This window comes from Ciconia boyciana, chromosome 15 (genome assembly GCF_034638445.1).
Source record: "Ciconia boyciana chromosome 15, ASM3463844v1, whole genome shotgun sequence".
NCBI lineage: Eukaryota > Metazoa > Chordata > Aves > Ciconiiformes > Ciconiidae > Ciconia > Ciconia boyciana.
In genome coordinates this window covers 16,888,457-16,912,500 of record NC_132948.1, presented here as the reverse complement: position 1 = coordinate 16,912,500, position 24,044 = coordinate 16,888,457, and the positions used below count along the sequence as shown (strand labels likewise).

Sequence of the window (24,044 nt, the reverse complement as noted above, 5' to 3'; positions counted from 1 at the left end):
AATGTGACATCATTCACTCAACCTTATCTGTTCAGAGGACAAACTTACTCACTCTGTACGGACAGAACAACACTCCTTTTGAGAAAGTCTTAACACTGGGAAGAATAAGGCTATATTCTTCAAAGCTGATGACAATCCATTTAGTTAGTAGGTTAGTTTTAAAACCAGATGATATAGTTTCCTTTTAAGAGCCAGATGAAGCTCTGCTAGTGTAGAGAAGGCACTTTCCTTGCCAATATGGTTTGTTTAAAGGGGTCCAAGATTAAGGACAATGAACTCTTAATAGATCTGAAATTATTTTTTCATTGTTACCTCTACCCACACCCCAGGTAAGGCAGTCCTTTGCAAGATGTATAAGCACCTTAGCTGAATCAGAGATTCAGCTGAAGTCAAACACTAACACATTAGTTTTCCCCTAATGTCAGTATAAGCCTGAGATCAAAGACAAGAAGTTACAGGTTTTGTGCCAGTTCTGAGGACAGTTATTTCTTGGACCCCTAAGTAATTTCACCATGATTTTTCACAATAAAACACACACGTAAGCAGAAATGAATAGCACACATGACATGCTAGCAGAGGTCTCTCATAAAAATATTGCAACTTGGTTTTGTCTATCAACTGTACTTCCATCAAATATATATACACACACACACACACATTAAGAGCACACTCTTCTCCTTCACTTGGTACAGTCAATAGTCAAAGCAGCCAAATGGTTAGCAACAAGCCAATGGAGAATGTTTTCACTATAATACCAGTTGAGGATTAAGATCCCCCACCTGGCTATGAAGTGAACTGTCAAATGGCTACCTTAAAATTCAGTACTTTTTATGAGATTAGACCATTCTGTACTACCAAACATGAAATGTCATGACAAAGTTCACTCACCATCTGTTTAGATAAGATGCAGGAAGAAAAGTACACAGTCAGTAACAGTTATTGAGATTAAATATCAGAAGTCGGTCATTTAAGAAAAGAGCCAAGGATGTATTAAAAATTATTTCTTTGAGCTCAGAGTGCTACTTAAAGGCAGTATCAAACCACAGGTACTGGTAAGCAGAGGCCTTCTATCTGCAAGATCTCATGATTGCCAAACTTAACATGCTTGTACATTCAGACTTTCACAGTTACTGGCCATCCTTATGACATTTTGTTGGTATCTAGTAAGCTCTTCAGAGCTACAAGAAAGAGCCAGGACCGAGCAGAGTAATTATGGCTTTACACCCCTATTCATCTTTACAAGTGTCCATTACGTTTACAACACCTGTTTAAAGGGAAAGTATACCATATGTTGACCTGGTCCTCAGTGAGGATAGGAGGCTGCAGTGCCAAGCCCAAGCATCTCACACCTACTTGGAGGCAAATTATCCAAAGATTACTGAAAAATCCACTGCCAAAAATACAGCATGCAAGTTCAGCCAAGAATTCTTGTCCTCATATACATTCTTCTTAGAAAATTTACATAAATCTTAAGCTTAAGAGCACACATAAGCAGTAATACAGCTAAACAGTAGGTTTCATACTGCAATAATAAAGGGTTACTCACCTTTTAGCGCAATTACTTTAGAGGCTGGATTCATGATGGCACTTTCAGCAGAAATTGGACGTCTGATGGGTGTTGTTGGATCGCTCATGTCAATTATCACTACTTGTGCCTGCTCTCCCACTTTCTCCCTGATGCAGATGAACTTGTCAGATTCCATTGTTAGGGTACTGAATCCAATGTTTGCTGGGTTAATGCCCAAATTTTGGAGCTAGAAAGACAGAAGAGAGTGCTTTATTATTCTTTCCATGTTGAAGGTCTAACTCAAGCCTCTCTGTCTAAAGTCTCCTCCAGAAGGAAATGCAAGACTGGCATATTTCTCTGACAAGAGTGTGTACTATGGAACTACGATTTATCTTCTGATTCTCTTTGTCCATAGGTAAAGAAGTACACAATTCTCAGTATTCAAGTCCTAAAGACATTCCAAAGTTGTGCTATTGATGCAAACTAAAAGGAGTTTTAACTTAAGCATTTATTGCTTAACCTGGTTCTAGTAATATGATAGGCTGTATACTATCAGTAGCATCACTATTGCAGATTTAGCAAGGCTGGTAAACTTGATATTAAAAACTTATTAAGTGGCAGAACTACAACGTACAGCATCAGTGGGTCTTACGGAAAGAACCAATTACCATTATGCAATCCACTCTTAGCAACATTATGGACTGAAGTCTACATAGCAGGTCTCAGATGGCCTATTTTTTACAAGTGGACTTGTTCATCTTGCTTCTTAGAATCTAATTCTTACCAGTGAAAGCGAAGAAAGATGTGTTAAAATAATCAGTCATTCCACCGCTCCTTGCCCAAGACATCATGCCATTTGGCTCAACAACAAAGGCAGGGATTCCAGCCTCACGTCCAACTCTCCAAACATAACTTGTGCTCAATCATATGACAGTAGGTACAAAGCAGTTACTCTTAATGCAACTTAAAGTCATTTTGTGCCACTGAATAGACTGTCCTAGAAGATGGCTATTTCTCATTTTCATCCTTTTGTGTTAACTTTGTTTCCATTCACTTCCAATTTCAGGTTAACAGGAGGAGGTGGCAGTGAATGAATATCACTGTTTCAATCAGTCTGCAGTAAATCAGATTTACCTATGCAGCACACCCCAGCTTGGTACGTATGCAAGCTGCATTTTACGTAACAGTAACTGTGACAAGCCTGAGCACCTGCTTTATGCCCCAGAGCAACACTTTTCAAGCAGAGGAACTATATCAGCTTCACTGAAGCTTCTTAAGGGATTAAACTATACTGCTTTTCAGTGCACTGCAAGTGAAAAGTGACTGCCCTCAAGGAGACAGGATAGACACTACCACCAGCATCGCTAAGTTGTTAGACTCCTTTGATACATACCACCAGGACTGTCATACAATAGACTAAACCCCTTGGGCAACAAACCCCATAATGGTGTCACAAACACTGTTTTAGTGTTTTGATCTGGCTGATGACGGCTTGTTACAGCTTCTGTAAAGCTACTCACTAAATCATAAATTGGGTATGTAATGGAGATACCTAGAAGTGTGGTGTGTCAGGACTGTGCCCAAGAATGCATCGGGAATTGTTTATTTTCTGTTCAGCTTACTAATGAAGAGCTATTCAGCTCAGTAACTGCTGATCTCGACATACTCAAGTTTCAGTAATGCAATACAAGCCAAATGTATGCATGTGTAAAAAGACATTTACTCCCTCCCACAAATGTGTCTCAGCAAAATTGAGACACATTCAGCTAACACCTCACTTTATAGGTAAATACTTCAATACACACTAGTAAACTTCAGTAAGCGCCATTCATTCCAACGGAGAATCAAAGTTTAGGCACAAGAACATCAGAAGCTACTTGCAACTAGAGTTTTGAAAACAAGTCCACTAGGCATGCAGCTATTACAGGCTTCTGTGTCAGTAAGGAAAGAAGTTTCCATATCAAGACAACTCACGTACTTTCATATGTAACGCAGAAAGTTTTAGTACCCAATAAACATGCAAGTTGTAGCTCCATCAACTTCTGTGACCTTGAACAGAGGAATAAATTATGGGCTCTTAATTCCATTGTTCTTGGTCACATGCTCTACACCAGAAAATGTTCACTTATTGTGACAAATTACACGTTCACATAGTAAACACTTGAGCACTTTAACATTGAGCGTGATCCGAGTCCATCTACCAATAGAGTGTAGTCCATTCTAAGAGACTGATTAAGTGTCACAAGAGTGGTCAAGAGATTTAACTGCAGCATAGCTAAGTCCCTAACTTGATTTAATTAATCCAAACTCAGATGTATTTCCAGAGTATTGAAGTAGAAACACAGCCTCTTCAAGGTCTCCTCTCAATTACTGTGCTTCAGCTTGACCTGCTCTTCAAGAGACAGCCCCTCACCACTTCATTCTGCATGGTGAGAATCTCGAGGCAGAGCCTTGAGGCAAAGTCTAGTTCAGCTTTAAGCCCAAGGTTATTCACTCCAAAATCTGGTCCATGCTGAAGAATAACACTTTGGGTATCTTCACTACGATAAGTAAGATTTTGCATCAAGTTCTGGTATTAAGATTTCCTGTTTTAACTGTTATAAAATCTAGCAAAGCTTTCAAAAAACATAATGTTAAATTACACATGAGTATCCCTGCCATCCTTATTATTAGGGAAGTCAGTCACATCTTTTAAAGGCAAAATGTCAGTACTTCCTAAAGGATGGTCATGTGAATACTGCAAGCCTCAGTGAATGATGACAATGCTTCACGTTTTAGCAGTCTGAAAACACTGAAGACTGTTCCTGCCATTAGGGGAGTGATAAGTATCCTCATCTGATCATACGTGCTCTTATAACACGCAAGCAGTGTTAAGAGGCATATTCCTTATGACTATACATAAGAACATGAGCGGAATCCCTTTACCACCAAATAAAGAGACAATAGCCAGCATTGCTTCTATCCTGGATAGGACAAACCTGCCAAGACAATCTGGACTCTGTTGTTCTAATGCACCTTCACCCCCTCCTCAAGCACGGAATTAAGAAAACTTTATTACAGGAGGTAGCAAGCATTTAGCTATACATGTTAAAAGGCCTCAGGTGAAGGTGCTACGGGTCATTACTGAAGTTTGTATATATTAACTAGAGATTTTGCAGTTTATTTTCATAAAGGAGTGAACATCAGGCCACTCAATTGCTACTAAATTTTCATTTTTTATTATGCTTCTTAGGCAAGCAGTACTCTAAAACTAAGGTTGCCTTCTTCTGAAAAGAAGGATTCAGTATTACAGAGTCATTCCAGAGACATTTACTATGGGGATAGCCTCCTTCCATGATTTTACCCCACACTTTACTTTTGGGTAATCCAGTTAAACCCTACCAAGCACCCCCACATAGGTTACTGTAAGCCTCGCTGTAGAGGCAAGGATAACATTCTGTTCTACACATAACAGCCTAATGCCTCTCCTACCCTTTCACGCCCTAATGCCCATTATCTACATGTACAGTGTAGAACTATCTTCACTATGAGGCTGAATGAAACAGATACCAAAGATTTTTGCTTCATAGATATCTAGTATTACTGCAGGCTGGATTAGATACCAAGCTTACTTTTAAACATCTTCTAGACACAGAGAAGTTACTGACATGGTAAAGATTAACCTGTGATGTATTACTTGATTCTCAACCTGAATGAAGACACACAGGTCCTACACTTAGGATGAAATAAAACTATTAATCCGAGATTTAGTCTTTCCCCATTCTACTTTACTGACATGGTACCATTTGCTAAGAAATTGAGTTGACACACTTTCGCACAAGAGTTCTACTAAATATTGGGCTTTCTAATGGATTTCCCTTTCTGTGAAGTGCAGTGATCCAGACTGAGCCAGCACAGACCAACTCAGACACTGATACTACCAGTCTTCAAACTAAGTCCATTTCTCTAATGGGAAGTACTTAAGCCTAACTTACTGTCTGTTCAATACTGACACTCCAATACTTGGGACATACACCAGTTAAAGGCTGGAGTCAGAAGAACTCTGTGAATTTAAGATCCTTCCAGGGTTCAATAAATATCCCATTTCAGCTTAATGCCACACAGCTGTAGTAGAAATGCTTTTTAGAGGTGATCAACTACTGTTTTTTAAGCCCATTAGAAAATACTAAGGCTTGGACAGAGGCTATAAGTATCCAAATATTAAAAAGTGCCTGCTAAAAGCTCTGTAAGCATCTATCATTTTAAGCATAATACAAACCAAGAACGCAGTCATACAGTTTCTCAGAACTCTTTTACTCATGTGACCGTATAAAGTTATAATCATGCTCAATAAGATCTGCATATAATTGTTGGACACCCCCTCTCAACTGCCTACCCTCATCTCATCTCCTGCTATAGTTCCCATCTCGACAGGTGAGGGACATCAAGGAAGTATACAAGAGCTGAAACATGCAAGACCACCAGCTCACAGGTTGTAGCTGCAGTTGCAATTAGGCTTTCATCTTAAGTGACAGTTACTCCCTACACAAAAATCTGTTCTTGTACGTCTGTGATGAGGATTAGATCATCTATTGAACGAGTCTCCCTACCACATGCAGGGCACTTTTCAACCCAGTGAGCAAATATGGTCTCTTCAACGCTAAATAGCTGAATCAAGTAATGATATTTAGCCCTACCTTTTGAATACAAGTCCAAAAAGTCATTTACAGCTTGCAAATATCCTGAGTGTTTTTAAGTCCACATGTCTAGCCAAAGCAAAATCATGAAAGCCATTACACTTCAGCTCAGTCATGCCTATTGCACAACAGATAGTAATTCTTAACAAGACATCTCAGACTATCCAAACAGAAAGTGTTTTTGTTCAGAAAACGACAGAAGTAAATCTACATCCTTTATGTTTAAAACCAGGATACCTTAGCTTCTCAGTGCTCCACCAACATGCATAAAACATCTGCATCAAGAGCATGTCATGCACACAAGTTTTCACATGAGTTGGCTGTGCTCAAGAGCCTGTATTAGTTATTCAACAGAAAGCAGAACCTTGCCTACAGATCCATGTGTCAATCCATCTAAGGGATGAAGTCCGCAACCTAGGAACCTGACACTTTGTATAAGCCACAGCTTTCTCTGCAGGCAAGCAGAGATTTTTGCTAGTGAAAACTGAAAAAAGCTCAAAAGGGGACAAAGACAAGCTTTTAAGGGCAAACCAATGACCAAGTACAGGAAAAGTTTAATTTTAGATCAAGAACACTTTGTACACTCAATTCCAGTAGTATGGCTTCCAGTCTATGTACCAGTATATTTAGTCTTTTTACAGCATTTCCATTGTAAACTACAATCCCCTTGGAAGAGTTCAGTCTGGTAAGTAATTTACAATTCACTGCTCCAACAAAAGCACTGGAGTTAAGAACCTGATTAAATCACAGTAGCTTAAGTAGTGTGTACTAGTACTTCACCATAGCAGAGCTGGCATAGTTTGTACTGCTGCTGCAGCTCAGTCAGCCATCAGACAGATAAAAACCAAGTCCTTATCTTAAGTCCCATAGCAAGGGAGGGGAATAACTATGATATCCCCCATGGGAAGAATGAGCAAGATGCAAGTTTTTTATGAATTTGTGAAGACTCATAGCTACAGAGTTCACATCTAAAAACCAACTGTTCAATTGCATTAAATGGAACTAAACAAACAGTAAGACTGGAGTTCATTCTCAGCTTGACTACTACATAAAGACCTGATTATCTTTCTTTTACTGCAGCTACTCTCCATCTTTCAGCTCACATGCTCACACAGGACTTGAATGTACAAGCCATAACAACTTCAAATTTAACATGCACTGTGACTGGCAGTCACTCCTCCTGCACAGGCTTGGAGCTACAGTTCAGTCAGAAGGTTGATCAACATAGAGCAAAATGAGCTCTGCAAGGAATGTAAACAGTCTGCTGATCTCTAGTACTCCTCCAATTTTATGTGGACCAAGATTGCTGTTTCACTTCACACTATCATTTATCCACTTCCAGCTAGCAAGAGTGGGAGAAAAAGAGTTCAGTATTTAGCACTGCAACTTATGTTTAGTTTCTCTGGAGAGCACTCTCTGCATGCTTCAGTTCTTTTAGTAAAGTACATACAACCATCTTGGGAAGACTCTGAACTTAAGTGAAATAATGTCTCATCAGCAATAGGCTGAATTTGGAATTGAGTAGTTATAGCGCTAACAGCTATTCTAACTACCTAAGGCATATAAAGCCGTATAAACAGTACACAAATCGACTTAAGGTACAGAAAGATTTAATGTAGGATCACTGAAACACAGCACAATTATAAGGAATTGTAACTTTTTTTGATTTAACATCATAAAGCAGCATACTAGAGCTGTCACACTAATTTTAACTATGACAATTTAATTGTAGCCAAGCCAATTTCTTGGAAGTAATGTGGGGAAAAAATAGATTAAGCTGATAAAGCTAAATATGGGTGATAGTGAAGCATTATGAAGATGAGTGAAGGCCTAATCATTAATTCCCTACCAGCCAACAATAAGCAGCATGAATGATTTATTCATGACTCTAGATGTTTACAACACATAACATTAAGTTAGAGCTGATAAAACTGTACTGCAGATATCCAGCCAGAGCAAACACTACCAGTTCCCACATTCCTTCTGACTTCCCTCCCCATTTATCCCACCATGTAAAGACAACTGCAGAAGCAGCACTGAGGAGGCTGACTGCATTCCTACACCCAGCTACTACTAGTCTCAATTTCTCTTTAGTAGAGTACTGCTTTGGAGCTACTGCACTGAAATTAGGGGGAGAAGCAGGAAAGAGTGAATCCTGAAGAAGAGTTTGGTCCTACATGTTAGTGGCAGGGGTCCCAAGGTTTCGGTTTCCCCTGCTCCTCTGTGCAGCCACCATGCTGGGGAGAAGTCCCTCAAGCACAGGTTTAGTCCTTCCAGTAAGATGAAATTATTCAAAAGCAAAAGCAGGTGGTAGCAAAAAATAGAATATGACTTCAGTACAAATCCCTTGAGAAGTTGCTAGCCCCCCACCCAAAACAGAAGTACTATAACGCTAATATTGGCAGTGTTACAAGAGACACACCACTAGCCATCACAAAAACAGCCATTTAATATGCAAAGCAGCACATTACATCTACGACATATTAGAGTGTGATGTTCTCTCACATTATATAGACCAAATACAATCAGCAGGATTGGTTATGTTTGCTAGTTTTAAATTGTAAGAACTATATGCTTTTTTCTAAGGAGAGTCTGACATCAGAAACACTTTGATCCCAAGTGTCTTACTCAGACAGGTGTACTGTAGCTCTTTGGAATTAATTTGAGGTTACTACAATCATTGCTATATGGGACATTGCAGGGCGGGGAGAGAAGTGACAGTGTAGTTCTTCACTACGCTAAACTCTTAACCCATGACAACCCATGAGGAGGCAGGTGTGTCTGCTCCCTTGAGCACAGAGATTAGACATTTCTGGAGTTCAGCAGCCCTACTGCCGTTTTTCAGGCTAGGGCTCCTTCTGGAGTGACCGAGACAGTCCTTCCAGTCGAGCAGAAGAACACTTCCAAAAAGGAGCTGGAAGTGGCAATAGCCATTTCCCAAGCTGAAATGCTGGCAGTGGCACACAGTCCACACTGATGGATGACACCCAGTTCATATTTTGAAATGGATGCCTGATTTGACAGAAAGGGGCGGTACAGAGGCAGAAGGATGACTTGCCAAGTCCACTTCCTGCTCTCTCATTCATTTAGCAAATTCCTTTAATTCCTGCCTTAAACTGCATGCTCAGAGACCGCTGTTCTCTCACTCCATTTACAACCCTCCCTCACCACCAGCTCACAAGGAAACAGATAAACCGGTTTGTCTGTGCTGCATCCATTAGTCATGGATCTTTTCCAACGCTGGCATTATGGTTTTCACAGGCTATTAAGAACAGAACTATGTCATTTTTAGGGAGGATTTTTAAAATATTGTTATGTTTGGAAGGAGGGACGGAGGCTGTGCAGCTTCCAAGTCCAAATGGTTTCTTGCACCTCATCTCACCAATTTCCTCCCAGCTCGCAGCTGCACAGAGAGAGGTTCCCAGGAACCTCCGCGATCCGGAGGCTGATGGTCGTTTAGGTGAGAGAGGAAAAACCTCGATCCCTCCGCAAGATTAAGGCGCCCACCCAAGCTGAGGAGGGGGAGCCCCCACGGTCCCCGGGGCGAGCAGCCCGGCCCCGGCCCGGCGCCTCCCCCTCCCCGGAGCGGGAGGTCCCTCGGGCGGCGAGTGACTCTGCACAAATCGCGGCCGCTCCGCACGCCGCGGAGAGGCAGCCCGGGGACGGATGCACGGACGGAGGCGGCAGCCCCGGAGCCCGCACCGGGGGCGGCCTCGGCCCCGCGCGCCTTCCCGCGGCGCCCAGTGGGACGGCGGCCCCGCACCGGAGGGGAGAGAAGGAGGGGATCGCCCCGCCACAGCGGCCGCAGGAGGCGCGCCCGCGGCCTGGCCCCCGTCCCCTCCCCTCAGCGCACCCCCATCCCGGCTAGGCCGCGGCCCCCCGTCTCTGAGGGACAGGGTGAGGCAGAGGAGGGGGAGCCCCGTCCCTGCGCCTCCACCGCCCCCCTCCACTCACCTGGAAATGCTCCTGAAAGCGAATGGGCAGTATCTGGGCCATGGCTGGGGGGGAGCTCCCCGGGGCAGGGGCGCGGGGCAGGGGCCGGCGGTGGCAGCGGGGCAGGCGCCACTGCACCCCACACGGCGGCGGGGAGGAGAGGAGAGGAGAGGAGGGGAGGGGAGGGGAGGGGAGGGGAGGAGAGGAGAGAGGAGGAGAGAGGAGGGGAGGGGAGGGGAGGGGGAGGCGACGCAGGCGCAGTGCCCTCGCGGGGATGGCGCCCCGGCGGGCTCGCCTCCCCTTTCTCCCTCGGCTCGGCCGCTCACTCCGGCGGCGGGATCACTCCGCACCTCACCAGCCTGCCAGGGTCTCCTCAAATAGTCCCTCCCCGCGGCGCTTCTTCCCCCGCCCCATCGCCCCCGCCTCTCGCCCGCCCTCACCCCCCGCCGCCTTCCTCGCCCCCACCGCCCCCGACTCCCGCTGAGTGGCAGGCTACGGAGGGGGCTCCGAGGGGAGGGGGGGCTCCCCCCGCCCCGGCCACGGCCGGCGGGGAGGGGCGGGAGGGGTTGGCGGAGTTCGGGTATCCTTCCGCTGCTGCCACACCGACTCACGTGACCCGGCCCCCTACCCGGCTCCTCACGGCGGCGGCGGGCGGCGGGTGGTCGCTGCGGCTGCTCACGGCCCTGCCCCGCCGTCCGCCTCACACGAACACCACCCCCCCCCCGCCCCCCCTCCGGCCCGAGTTCCTTCCCGTTCCGCGGGTCCCTTCCCGCACAGTGGGGGCAGAGGTGCCGGGGATGATGCTCCCCTCAGGGCTCCGGGGCTCCCGCCGTGGGTGAGGAGAAAGGCAGGGGGCTCCCAGGTGCTGCCCCACCGCCTGGCTGCGGCCCTTGTTGGGCGCTGAAGGCTGGGAGCAGGCCTTGCTCCTGGTGCCTGCGGGCCCTGCGGCCTGCCCCAGCACCTGGCGTCGTGGCTGATTGTGGCAAAGAGTGGCTCTCCTCTTCCTCGAGGTGCACACCGGCTCGTCCTGGCCATGGGAGCAGGGGCACGTGTGGCCTTTGACAGTCCTGGCCCCCGCTCTGGGCACGAGGGCCAGGGCAGCCATTGCTTCTCAGCAGCCCCTGGGAGCCCCGAGGGGCTCAGCTGGCGCTTGGGTCTGGCTCGGTCAGACGGCACGGCTGCCCACTGCCCTCGGCCCGCCAACAGATCGTAGCACCGCGCTGGGCTTTGCTACCTGCTGCCATGCCCAAGGGTAGGTGAGGAGTTTTATGACCCATTATCAGGTCTGTTTGAAAAGCCATCCTGCTGTTCTGCCCTGTGGAATTTCTAAATGGAAATAGGGTTCCTTCCCCAGAGAGTTGACATCATAAATTAGAAAGTTATTGAATAACCAAGAAGTAGAGGGTCCAACATGCAAGAGGTATATCAACACCTTTTTTTTTTACCCTCACTCCTAGTCAGCCCATTAGCTTCAGATGGGGGACGTGAAGGTAACATTACTGCTATTATGTTTCTCCTAAATTACAGTAATCCTTCGAGATGGAAACTGATTGCTGCGGTGTTGCTAGCTCCAGCAGTTTTATCCGGAGCATCATGTCATTCACATTTTCCCAGAGAGCCCGGCTCTGGGAAACACAAGATGACAGGAGAATCTCTGATTGAGTTTTTTATAAATGAGTTTCTCATGCTGTGGGTTGCAAAGAAAAGCTCAACAAGGGACCCCTGAAGACTCAAAACCAGAAGGCAGATTAAAACAATTCCAAATATATTACAATTTAAAACCCCATTATTTTTACTTAACCTCATTCATTTTTAATACATAGAGCTGAGAATTACCGAAACTGGGTTAGGTTTCCAAAGGAATCGTAGGCACGGCTCTGCTGAGACACCTTGGTTCCTACTGGCGCACTCAATCGCCAGTTGCAGCCACGGGGACCCCTTTGCCATGTGTGGGAGACCTGAAGGTCTGCAGCCGGACTGAGGCAACCCGGAACAGCCCATGGAACAGGCGGCAGAAGGTGCTGGGACTGAGGTGCCGCCACAGCCCCGTCCCTCGGGAAGCCTGGGGTCTGTAGCTCTTCCCAGAGCACTCACGATTGCGGTTAGGCACCAAGGTCTGTTCTCCCAAAAGCAAGCAAGAATGGAGCTGAGGTGGAGACAACTTCTCTTTATATGGTCCCAAAAGGGGTTTGAGTAGCAGCTGCTCCGTAGGTTTGTTAGTAGCAGTTTATTTACAGTGGGTTAGCTGTATCGGTTTCTAAACGAGGGCAAGTCAACAGTGCTGCAGAGACGGGACCATCAGTGGGACGTCAGGACATGATCTGTCACCCATTTTGGTGTAATGAACTTGCTCTGTGTTTGCCTCTGTCAACTGCCCTCCTTTATGGATGCTAATTACTTATATCCAGAGCTCCAATTGCTAGCTTTTGCTTTCTACTTTATAGCTAACTAGCTCTGTTTAAAAAAAATGAGCCACACTTATTTCACAAATTAAGTAGGACCTCTTAAGTGATGTACATAGTTACAGGATATATATTTTTATATCATTTATATTTTAAAGAAAATATATAATTAAAGAAAAGGAAAGAAACAACAGGTTTGAGACATTTTTATTAGCAAGAATTGCAAATGCACAAAAATCATTGTGTACTGTGTGCAATCACTCTTAGTCTGGCACTAAACTGCTGACATGAACTAGAGACATCACTGCCTAAGGAAATCAAGGCTCTTTCAAAGTATAATTAAAATTAAAGGTCTGTTATATTTCTTCAGTCCAGTTTTAATAATATAATGCTTCACGCCCACTCCCAGCTGGCCAAATCCTAATTACAACATCCCATAATTTCTGTGGTAAAAAAAGCATCTCACCTTATGTAGAAGTGCTCTGCCACACTTTTGTCTGCTAATGTCTTTCTCAGTTGTACCTTCTTTACGCTGTTTTGTGTTTAAATATCTGTTCTTTTTAACACCTGGCTTTGCTGATCACAAGGGTTAGATCCTTCGCAAGCGTGATCAGCTCTGAAGAGCTACCTCATAGTTGAAATTTTGACACAAATCAAAAAAATGTGAAAAGTATTTTGCCATCTTTTCTCCACTTCGCAAGTAGCTGAGCTTCCATAGCTAAAGAAACTGACCTCTGGACAGTCAGCTGTGTGCATGGATGTTTTAACTGAGTCATTTAACCTTGTTTTCTATATTTAGTTTGGGATCTCTCAATGGAAAGGCATTACTGGCCTTATTTAAGGTATTTCTTCTACTATCTATAGCCTATTAAAAGGAAATGTAGAGGGTCTCAAGTCTCTAAATGTTCATTGTGCTAGTACCCGTCTGATTAGCTAACTGCTGCTCTCTTGCTTCTTTATAAAAGGCAGAGCCACAGCACTTAGCAGCTGAGAAGGGTGTAATCCCTAGCAATCCTTTAACAACACAAATGGAAAAGCTCCTGGTAAATGTTTCTCTATTTTTTCAAGGGTTGCTCTCCTCCAGATGTTTGGTTTTCTGGCTCCTCCTATGGATGGCAGCCTGATGCTCTTTTTCAGTATTTGAGAACAGCCCTGAGAAGAGCTGCATTTTTGCCTTGGAGGGGCTGTTATTTACAAGGAAAAATGTTATATGTATTGTGCATGTTCCTAGGCTTCTTCCCACAGAATCAGCCACGGAAGTCTCACTGGAAAAGCAATGTGCACCTCTCTTAAGTGTTCCTCTCAGAGTCTTGCTCCACAACATCAGTTCAAATCACTGTTTAACTACAAAAGTGTTCCATTTGCAAATGTTTGGCCACTTTACTGTTTTGATTAAAAAAAATAAAAAGGCACTAGCACATATTCTGGCATATATGAGAGAGCATCCACTTGCTGACAGCAGGAGATCTGCCTGAGTGTGAACAAGTAGAGCTCCAAGTGACGGGGAGTCTGGGGGTTGGACTTGCACGTCCTTGTGGCTGACCACTACAAACTGCTGGAGAGCTGATGCGTGTGGCACAGCACTGAACGCAGAATGTTTGATCTGCATCTGTTCCCAGCTGTAAGCTGACTGGCGCCGTCTGAGTGTCAATGTTTTGCCTAACAGATAAATGCAGACCTTAGGAACGCTGTATCAGCAGTCACAGCACGAAGACGTTGTGGAGCAGCAAAGACAGAGCGTCACAGCAACTCCAAAAGTTCTGATTTGGTCTCTCACAGAGAAAATTGACATTTCGTGCATCTCAAGGCCCTCACTGACTACCCTGTTTGCTTCAGGATCCAGTCTGAAATTGTACTCCTTGTTTTTCAAACCACACCCTCACTCCTTGGACTTCTTTCCAGCTTGTCTCCTGGAGACGGTGGAGCCCTCCCCTTTCCTCCCATCTGTCTCTTCCCTCTCTTTCCAACAGGCTCCTCTCTGGTGAGTCAAGAACTGTCTCTTCTCATCGTCTCCCATCCAGAACTGACTCCTTGTACATGTCCCACAGTCATTCTCCATTTCAGTGCAAAATTCCATTCAAATAATGTTGTTTTCCCCTGGAATTCAATCCGCATTTTCCCATCTGTTCTTCTTATTGAACGCATAACTCGGGGTCATACAAAGCACTCTGAGGCTCTGGATGAGTTTCTTCTGTGGTTTTTATAAGTCATTGTGCAAGCTCCTGAGAACAAGCTCCTGAGAACAGACTGGTAAAAATTGTAATGTTTTTGAAGAAATTATTTGAAATGTAAAGATTCTGTTGCAGAGTTGTTTAATATGTAACTGTTTAATGTTTAAATTGCCTCTAGTTCATTGTCTGGCAGGAGAATGTCATTGCACATGCTTAGCATTTAAAGGAAATCCCCTGTTATGGTGGTGACATGTTCTTGATAAAGGTCACTTTATGAATTTAGTTTGGTATGTGAAGCCCCATCCTGTATTCCCTGTGCACGGAAAGCTCTGCTGGAGATGATAGATCCTTGTGGCATTTAATGTCAAAATGAATAGAAGTGTCTAGAGGCAGTAGCAGTGCAGGCTGGAGGCCTTTAGATTCCCCACAGAGCTAATGCCAGGATGATACATAATTTACTTGTAACTTGCAAACAATATGCCTGTCTTTCCTCCCAGAAGCATTTCCACTTAGAAGCCATGTCTGTCTGTCTGTGTGCAGTGAGCTGACATTCATGCTCTCTGTGCATTCATATAGTTGTTCGCTTCTTCTCTGGACACTTGCGTTCTCCAGGGTTTGCAGCACAGATGCTGAATTACTTGCATGGCAGTGTATTAGCTGAAATTGCAACTCCTCCAGCCCAGCCTTGTAAAAACCGAGGTCTACTGGTCAGCGACGCAAAGCCAAATAAAGGGCATGGGAGTCAACGTCTGTCTTCAAAATCATGACAGATGGGTCAGGGCTGCTTGCTACATCAACCTTTTTAGAAGCTGAATTCCTCCAGAATGTTTTCTCTGGCAGCTCATCCATCAAGTGGATAGAGGGTGAACGTGTTCTTTGAAACTACAACTAATGGAAAGAAATGCGGTAGCTAATATAAATCAAGTGTGCATCTGTTGCTAATTTCACTAGTTCTGGAATGACAGAAATCAAGCTACACTTACAAATAGACCAAGTAAAATCTTAGTTTAGATGGTCTGAGTGGTTAAATACCATTTAGGAGCATAACTAGTAAGTGTGCATAAATAGGGTATGAGAATAAAAGGCTGGAAAGGACCCGAGGGGGGTCTTCTGGTTATTACCTCTGTCCTACAGCATGACTGAATGAGCCAATGTTTTCTAATTGCAGATTAATAGGGTGATTTGGGAAATGCTGAATATATTGACTGTTAGGGCCTTTTAGCTATTTCCTTTGAAATAGACCCTTGATAGGGAAACCTCAGTGTTCATTTTCTTAACATTATTATATTATCCAGGAAATAGAATAAAGCCAAGAAAAGCAGAAACCCCATTACATTTTAGAGTATAGTAGTAAACCATGCAGATGGTAAACAGACTTTTAATTTTCTATAGGGCCTTTACAACACATTTCCCCTTCTCTTAATCCTGGAAAGAAGCACTCTCTAAATTCATAAGCTATGAATTCCCCCCATCCCCAGAAGGAAACAAGTCTTCTGTGACTATGCTTTCCCTATGTTTGCCTGTTTCCTTTTCCCCACCATAGCAAGTTTTGAGACTGTTGGCCAAATTGAGCTACATGTGATGGAGAGGAATAAACTCAAAGATACTAGATTTCTGCGAGTTTCCTGAAAATAGGCAGCCAGAGACTGGAGAGAAACTTTTTTTTTGAAGGAATGGCTGAAGTGGGAGTTCAGCCCTTACTGGCAAATCTGTGAAGCAGTCAACCCAAATCATGGAAAAAAAAATCTTTGACCAAGGTCTGCACCTTTTTTGTTCCCATTCTTTATGCCCACATTCCTGGTTTTGTATGAATCTGTACCTTTGTCTGCATTAACTTTAAAGATAGGTTCAGAAATCCCATCCTGAAAACACCATTATTTCCTGAACTATGTTCTCCCCTCAAAACCAAGTTTTTATTAGAGCATGTAATGCTATTTCATGTAACACAAAGGCCCCATTTTTTTCCTATCAGCTTGTAGGATTTCAGGAAGCTGAAGATAAAAGTCACCCTAATTTTCTTACTCACTCGTGGCTTTCTCTGTCTTGAATTGTTTGTGGAACAGATTTTAATAGAAGTTCTCTGCATTTCATGGTTCTTAATGACATATATAACCTGAACGTATCAGACTGGCTTTTCTGGAACTTCAGTCTTAACTAGGATTTCCAAGACACAAACACAACATGAAGATGTTTCCCAGACAGATTCAACAACCGTACATGTTTGCTACCTTTTAGATTTTTGAGAAAATAATAAGCAAGACAGCTGAGCTAAAAGAAAATGTAGATAAGCACAGACTTACATGCTCAAAGTCCTCATAATGAAATGTCTAAATTACCTTTAAAAAAATTCCTACCAGTGCTAGCAGAAGCAATACATAAGCACTTTTGCTACCCTGTCACTGGAATGAATTTAGATGACACAGGATTAAGATAGCTGTGCCCCTTTATGCCAGTGCTTTCAGTGTAACTGATACTGCTTGTATGAGGGACGTTAAATAAAGGGAGAAAACCTCTTGTGCAGAGGCAGCCTTAACAAGCACCAGAGGGAATTCACAATCCCATCTTTTTAGAGTATAGGTGATCTTCTTAGAAGTACCTATCTTTTTAGAAAGACCTTCCTGAATTTAAAGAGTATTTGGTACTTCCTGCTTTTCTAAACGCCTGAGAGGTGCCCTGCAACATAAAAAAGTGACAATTTTTGGCAAACTGTGCTGTTCCAGATATGTAGAGTATCTTTAGCAAATGCAAAAATGAAAGGGCAAGCATACAAAGTGCTAGTTAAACCATTTATTTAGCATTTTGTGGTCGCATTTCTTTGCAGATTTTTGGTCCTCATCATGGAAAAATGTGATCTAATAAAGTACTAATTTCAAAAAGAATGTGTGGAGGTCCAGTTATGCAGTAGCTTTTAGTTGCCTCCCCCTTCCTGCACCACGCAATACTGCATCCAGGAAGCAAAGGAATGATTTCTAGTCCCAGTGTCAGAGTTTTCCCTCTTCCATCCTAGCTCTCCACAAATCATTCGCTCTGACTCAGAGTCTAGTGTGAACATGTTTAAAATTCTGGATTGAGTAAGGCTCTGCAGCCAGAGCACATCAGAAGGGAGTCATCTTTGTGTGTTTCTATCCATTTCCATTTCATGAAGACTGAAACATAACTGTTAAGAATAATAAGCAGCTCTTCTTTTGTTTATTTGGTTATGCTGGAGGAGGAGAACTAAAGAATTGAAAGAAACAACTTTAGTGTTAAGAAATAACCACTTTCACGGGCCCTCCCAAAGATCCTTAAATATCTGCATGTTTCTCTTCTAGCTCAGAATGTGACTGAGACAGCACATGATGTGTTGCCTGATGCAAGAACTATGTTCAGTTAATGCATATTGCCAAGTTTGCGTCTGCAAACAGGAGCTCGATTTGCTATGTTTGGGCTGTGACTGATAATACTCATTCACAAAGCAAGCGAACAAATGGCTGTATAAAAGTCTGGTAAAATACAGGAAACTGTGTTGAGCTTTTTGATCAATTATTCCAAAACAAGGATGGTCAAATATAGGCCATAGGATTAAAACACAGCCTGAATCCATCCTCATTTGTCATATAAAGTTAAACATCTTGGAGTGGTCTGTCCCTTCCCAGTGCACCCACTCTTGTCAAAAAATGATGCAGTTGGATTTGCTGGTGATACCAAGATTCTGGTGAGCTATTGGCATGGTCCCTCTGGTTAGTCAGGGCTTCCTGATGTGTTTCACTGGTGCGTTACCTCCTCAGCTGTTGGGTTACGAAGCAACAAGGCAGCATTTATTGTACTGCTATCTCAGATACCACTTCCTCTCTGGTCATCTCCATTCATAGTTGCATATGACATGTAGTATTATTTTCCGCTATATTTGTCTTGCATGTGATCCAACTTTCCAGCTCCTCTCTGTATTGTGTAAATACAACAGCAGGGAGAAGCAGCCTTTTGTCCCCTTGTGCCGGGAGGATATGCTGAACATCAACGTGGACATGTTCCTGAAGACCAAGCTGTTTTCTGGAAGTCAGCTCACAGATTTCATGATCCATCTGTTTTCTGTAGAATGCAGCTATTTAAATCAACAAAGTTCACTTCAGAGACATTGCACAGTAGCTGCTGTTTATGTTGATATTTCTGATGATGGAAAATATTGTCTATTTTCCATTATATCTCAACACTGCCTTTAATTGCCTCTTTCCACCAGATTTACATATTATCCCTCCCGGCTGTTCATGCACAGACTTTCCTTTACTTGGCAATCTTCCAGTCACTCCATACTACAGACAGAGGTACTAAAACAGCAGAACAGTTGATGGGAGTCAAAATAAAACTACGTTATGTTATGCTACATGGCCTACAATGACTGAACAATTAAACAACACAGCATCTGAGACTGTCATCAGAAGTTATCTTCCTTTTCTTAAGACTGTTCATTTTAAGTACTTTTGGGCAGGTACGTAACAAGGTTGTAGAGGCTTAACAAATGTCTCTTCAAATGTTATCTAATTCCATTATTTATCACTACTCCAAGGAAGGGTAAGTCGGAATTAGTGATTCTCTCAAATACCAAATGAGAATTGTTCCTACAGGAATTGGCTTCATAACCCTGACACTTGAGACACCTGGGGAAGCAGAGGCATTCCCTTGAGATTCACGCAGATCATTAACACAGCCAGACTGACTCAGCAATACATCTACACGTGCCTAACTGCAAAGATATAAGGAAGCTTAATGGTTTTAATGTGACGCTCAACATAAATACATGCCTATTTCTTAAGTACATTATTGAATTAAGGTTCTCGCTTCTTCCCTTCTAATGCGCCCAGACCCCACTGCTCTGTCATTGCCACTGGCTGCTGCTGTCCAATGATACGTGGAGACCGGCAATGTGCTGCTGTATCCCACGGCGAAGAGCTGCTTTGCTCGTGCGGTTCTCTTACCTCACTTGGGCACAGGTGAAGCCCTCAGGCTTCTGGCAGGCTGCCACTGTAAACCCAGCACAGTGCACGTTAGCTTCAGTGGGGAAAATAAGGCCTCAATATTGCATTTCAAACACTGTTTAGTAAAGCAGGCAATTGAAAAAAGTGTTTATTTATCTTATGGCAATTGCAGAAAGGAAAACAGCTCCAGAAATTCAACGCTAGAAATGCTAGAGCAGTCAGGTGCGTCAGATTCCTAAGAATGAGCTTCCTTCCCACCACCTTCAGCTGCAAGGATGACAGTCTGACCGTGCTGTCTTTCTCAGACACTGCGCTGGACAAGCAGTTGAAAAGCAGCTCAACAAAGAGCCATTCAAAAGGGTCAAGAGCAAGGATTCAGGCAATAAAATAAATACCTGGAGATGGAAAAATCCTTCTCCATTTTTCCTCCCACATATTTTGGAATCATTGTGCCAGGAAATTATTAAATCACTCAAATTTCAATAATGAATGCATTGTTTGGATGGCACATGAAATTGCTGAGGGATATGGCTAAGGAAAATAAAAACTTTTCAAAGTCAGTAGTGATGAAAGATCAGATAGAGAAGCTAGACTACAACTTATATGGACTTCTGAAAACAGTACTGGTATGGGAGGCTATTCCCCCGGTTGATACAAGTGAGCATGAAGAGGAAGTGTGTGCATAAAAAGCAGAGGAATCTGTTTAATATTTTCTGCTGTAACTCAGCACAAAGGTTCCCTGTGATACTTTTGCTCAACTGGGAAGACTCTGCCACCTAATTAGGAGAGGGAGTAAGCAGACCCGCTAAAGCACTTCTGTATCTAGAAGGCCATTTAATGTCTTTTGAGAACAAGGCTACTTTTACTGTGCCACAAATGCCAGTTTGTAGCACGCTAGGGTTGTTCTGCGGCTTAATAAGGTTGGTGCATTGATAACAGGACCCTGACAAGCTAGTTTTCTCACCTGCACTTTGCTTAATGTTGCAGTTCAGTTTTAGTTCATTAGATCCTGCTGAACACGTACCAACAAAAATTAACCCATCACTGAATTATTGCAACTATGTCATTTAGGAAAGAACATCCTTCTCCCTGTATCGCGATACCGTATGTTCTAATTAGCATTTTCTGCCTGGCTCGGTCACACTGAACATGGAGCACGTGGAGCAGAGGCGGGAGGTGTCAGCCGGCAGGCTGGCCATAGCAAAGCAGGCTGCTGCATTGCCGCTGACTGTGCTTGTGTTGCCATTCTGAGCGCACGTGGTGTGGTGGGGAGAATCCCAAAGGCGGGGACTGAGGATTAGCACCCACAAATGCTGCTAGCTCCTATCTATACTATATTACTGCACGCAGCTTTGGGAATAAAAATAAATGCCAGAAATGTCAACAGCCTATAGCACAATGTACGATGAAGCAGATAAAATGACTCACAGGTCTCCTCTGCAGTGTTGTTAGCAGCCTAAGTATTTTCAGGGCAGAAGGCTGCAGAACTTTGAATCTGGAATTGTCTCAGTCTCCATCAAATTCCTGCCTTTTAAGAGTTCTTGGCTTCCCACAAAAGTCAAATTACAAGTAAAAGTCCTTGGACATTCAGTCCAGGTCATCCTGCATGCATTATTCCAGGAGGAAAAATACAGGCTCATGCCGTCCCTCCTTCACAAAGCTTTCTCCAGGGGCAGGTGGATGCAATCGGGTTTTAGCCTTTGCTTTCTTACAGGACAATTTTATAACCTTACTATTTATATCATACTGCTGGGTTTCTTGGCTGCCTCTCTGCCTAGACTTCACTCAAAGAGGGAAGGAACATCCTGTCGTCATCATCATCCAAGAGGACCAGTGGGCAGAGATGTAAACAGATTGGCCAGTCCAGACACAAGGCAATGGTGAAAATAGGGTAATAAAGTTAAGACTATCCAGACCTGACGTTACGAGTGTTGGTACACAGTAACTTAGTACTGACATTACTGTGGATCCTACTGGAAGCCAAGAGCAGGCTGCATCACCACCCTTTCCAGTTGCTTCACACAAGGGAATCGCGGCAGGAATTTTTCTTCAAAGGCACCCAAACATGCTAGCCAGTGAACACCACCTAGCCAACAAGCATTAGATGCAAACACACACCAGGGTTGCACAGAAATTCTAAGAGAAATCTGGGGCTCAAATCTTAGGGCAAGCACGTCAGATTTTAGTACCTACATAATTTGAACTCAACTAGGACTGGCAAAATTAATACACTGATGAGAGTGTATTGAAGAAAAGCTCTTCTGTTAGCTATTTCTTTCCCATAGGACAGAGAGTGGGTGAATTTAAAGGATGAAAGAGCAAGGAAGAAATTGGGAAAGACATAGAAAATGTTCAGTGAGACAAAGCAAACTGTTTGATTAATAACTTGATTGAATGTAGGGAGAGACAAAGTCAAAACTTTACCTATTTTACAAAATACATAATGTCAGTAAGAAATTTTGTTGAGTAAAACCAAGGAAAAAAATTAAACCGTATAATTTTTTCCAACAGCTCTAACATGCCTGTTCTTAAATTATAAACTTTTTTGGGTAGTGTCTCCCACTCTTCTAGGGCTGTGAGCACCTGACATACACATTCCAAACTGTGTTGTTTTCTGTCTACACTGAAGGGTTAATACATACAGCATGGCCTCGGTGGCACACTTCATACTCTTGCTGCCCTAGCTGACACTGGAAGGCTGCGAGATGCACTGGAACTGGGCAAAGGTTTCTTCTTCCGAGCGACAGAAATTCTAACGGCTTTTCAGAGTGCTGGTCTGCAGGCAGAGCTCACCGTTGGCAAATGACTGCTATCCATTAACAGAAAGAACAGATTTACAATTAATGTGGAGGAAAAAGAAGGATCATCTAGAATGAAGACACCAAGGAGGTCCATTGTTTTCCCCAAAATACCCACAGCTAGAGCCGGAAGCCCATTTTCTAGAAGGTTCTGCCTCGCCAACAGCAAAGTCACGATCCATCTAGACTTTTTATAGCTGAGGCAGGGCTCCAAAGTCACTGTATTTAGAAAACCCTGCCTGGCATTCAGGCATCTTCCCGATTTGGCAGTCTGTTTATTCTGGGGGCACCTCCCTGTTTTCTTTCAAGTGAGCCTTACCAAGCCTTCAGAGTTCTGGCCCCAACACAGTTGTTCTTAATATTTTCCCATTTCGGGAATATGCAATATATTTATTTGGAAGCAAACAAACCAACCAACCACCTACCAAAACGAAATGAAAATTGTAGAACTCCCTCCTAAAACCAAACCTCTTTTCAGAAGCAGGGAAAAGGGAAAGAGGCGGGCAGAAGTGTGGGGGTCCTTCATTCCAACAGCACCTGCTCTGCCTGGTTTTACATCCTCGTGTGAGCATCTTCTACCTCCCCTGCCCTCTCTCATTTCCCAGAAAGGCAGGGGCTGCACTGTAAGCAAGGAAGTCCTTGAGAAAACGCTGAAGGGTTGAAATGCCTGACCAGCCATAAACAGATTTGTGTGAAACACTCTCTCCTCTAAGACTCAGAAACTGATTCTCCATGCAAGCAGAACAAGCTCCTAATATTCTTAGCAGAGATCCAGAATCCACTGCACTGCTCCATTCTCTACCACCTTCGACTGTGCTCTTCGCATTTTGATTTTTCTATATGCAACAATAAAGTGCAGAGATGGAAGAGCTCTCCATTCCCATTAGTTGAAGAACTCTTAGCACAAAGGCAGCAAAACAAAGTTATCTGAATTTTAAAAAACCTGTCAGTCTCTCTCTAGCATATTGACTTTCCCTTTTCAGAGCTTTTGTAATAGCGCTTCTGAATCTCTGCTTTATGGTATCAAACAAGATTAATTAAACTCTACTACAGAGAAGTGTTCAGAAGCCAAGTTCCTCCCTTCATATACAGACAAGAACCTAACGGAAGGTCAGGACATTCTGAAGTTTTCTGCCATCACCAAATTTGGGACCAGACAGGAATATTACATACCTGTTGGTTTTAAGTTTTCAAGACGGCACATATTTTTTTTGCCTTGCTCCTGTTCCGCCTGCCTACATCCAGTTTATGATACATACATACATCCAGTTTATTATATTCCTGGTAACACCAAGCACTATGGCAAGATTACTTTTCAAGCAACATCTTGAATTATTTTATCATCACAAGTTAAAGTTTTGCAAAAATAAAAGCCTGTTTGCATTCCTCTTGCAGGATCTAAAAGAATCTACTTAAGAGTCAAGTAGAAATGTAATACCCTCTTTTTATTGTCAGAAAACAAGACCCACCAGCTGCAAAATTATTTCCATTCTGGCACAAACTTAACAGAGTAGGTCCAGCATTTTAACAGATCTTGTTACGGGAAAGAAGTGTCAATGAAGTTGTAATCAAAGAATTTTGAGAAATAAATGCAAAAACTCTCCA

The 24,044-nt window shown here is 43.4% G+C and overlaps 1 protein-coding gene across 5 annotated transcripts in view; it reads right to left on the bottom strand.

The window, feature by feature from the left end:
* The window catches only part of CLTCL1 (clathrin heavy chain like 1), a 38,110-nt gene extending 27,794 nt beyond the window's left edge, over positions 1-10,316 (bottom strand). For 3 of the 5 annotated variants that reach the window (XR_012045199.1, XM_072879673.1, XM_072879675.1), the window contains exons 1-2: positions 10,138-10,315; positions 1,547-1,754 (exon numbers count right to left, since the gene is read on the bottom strand). Coding sequence is in view for 3 of the 5 variants with exons in the window: in XM_072879673.1 (XP_072735774.1) it covers positions 1,547-1,754; positions 10,138-10,179 (250 nt within the window). In the remaining 2 variants the exon portion in view is untranslated. Of the gene's footprint in view, positions 1-1,546; positions 1,755-10,137 lie in introns of all 5 variants that reach the window. The other 2 variants (XR_012045198.1, XM_072879674.1) reach the window with 2 other exon arrangements.
* Between the last annotated feature and the right edge of the window lie 13,728 nt (positions 10,317-24,044).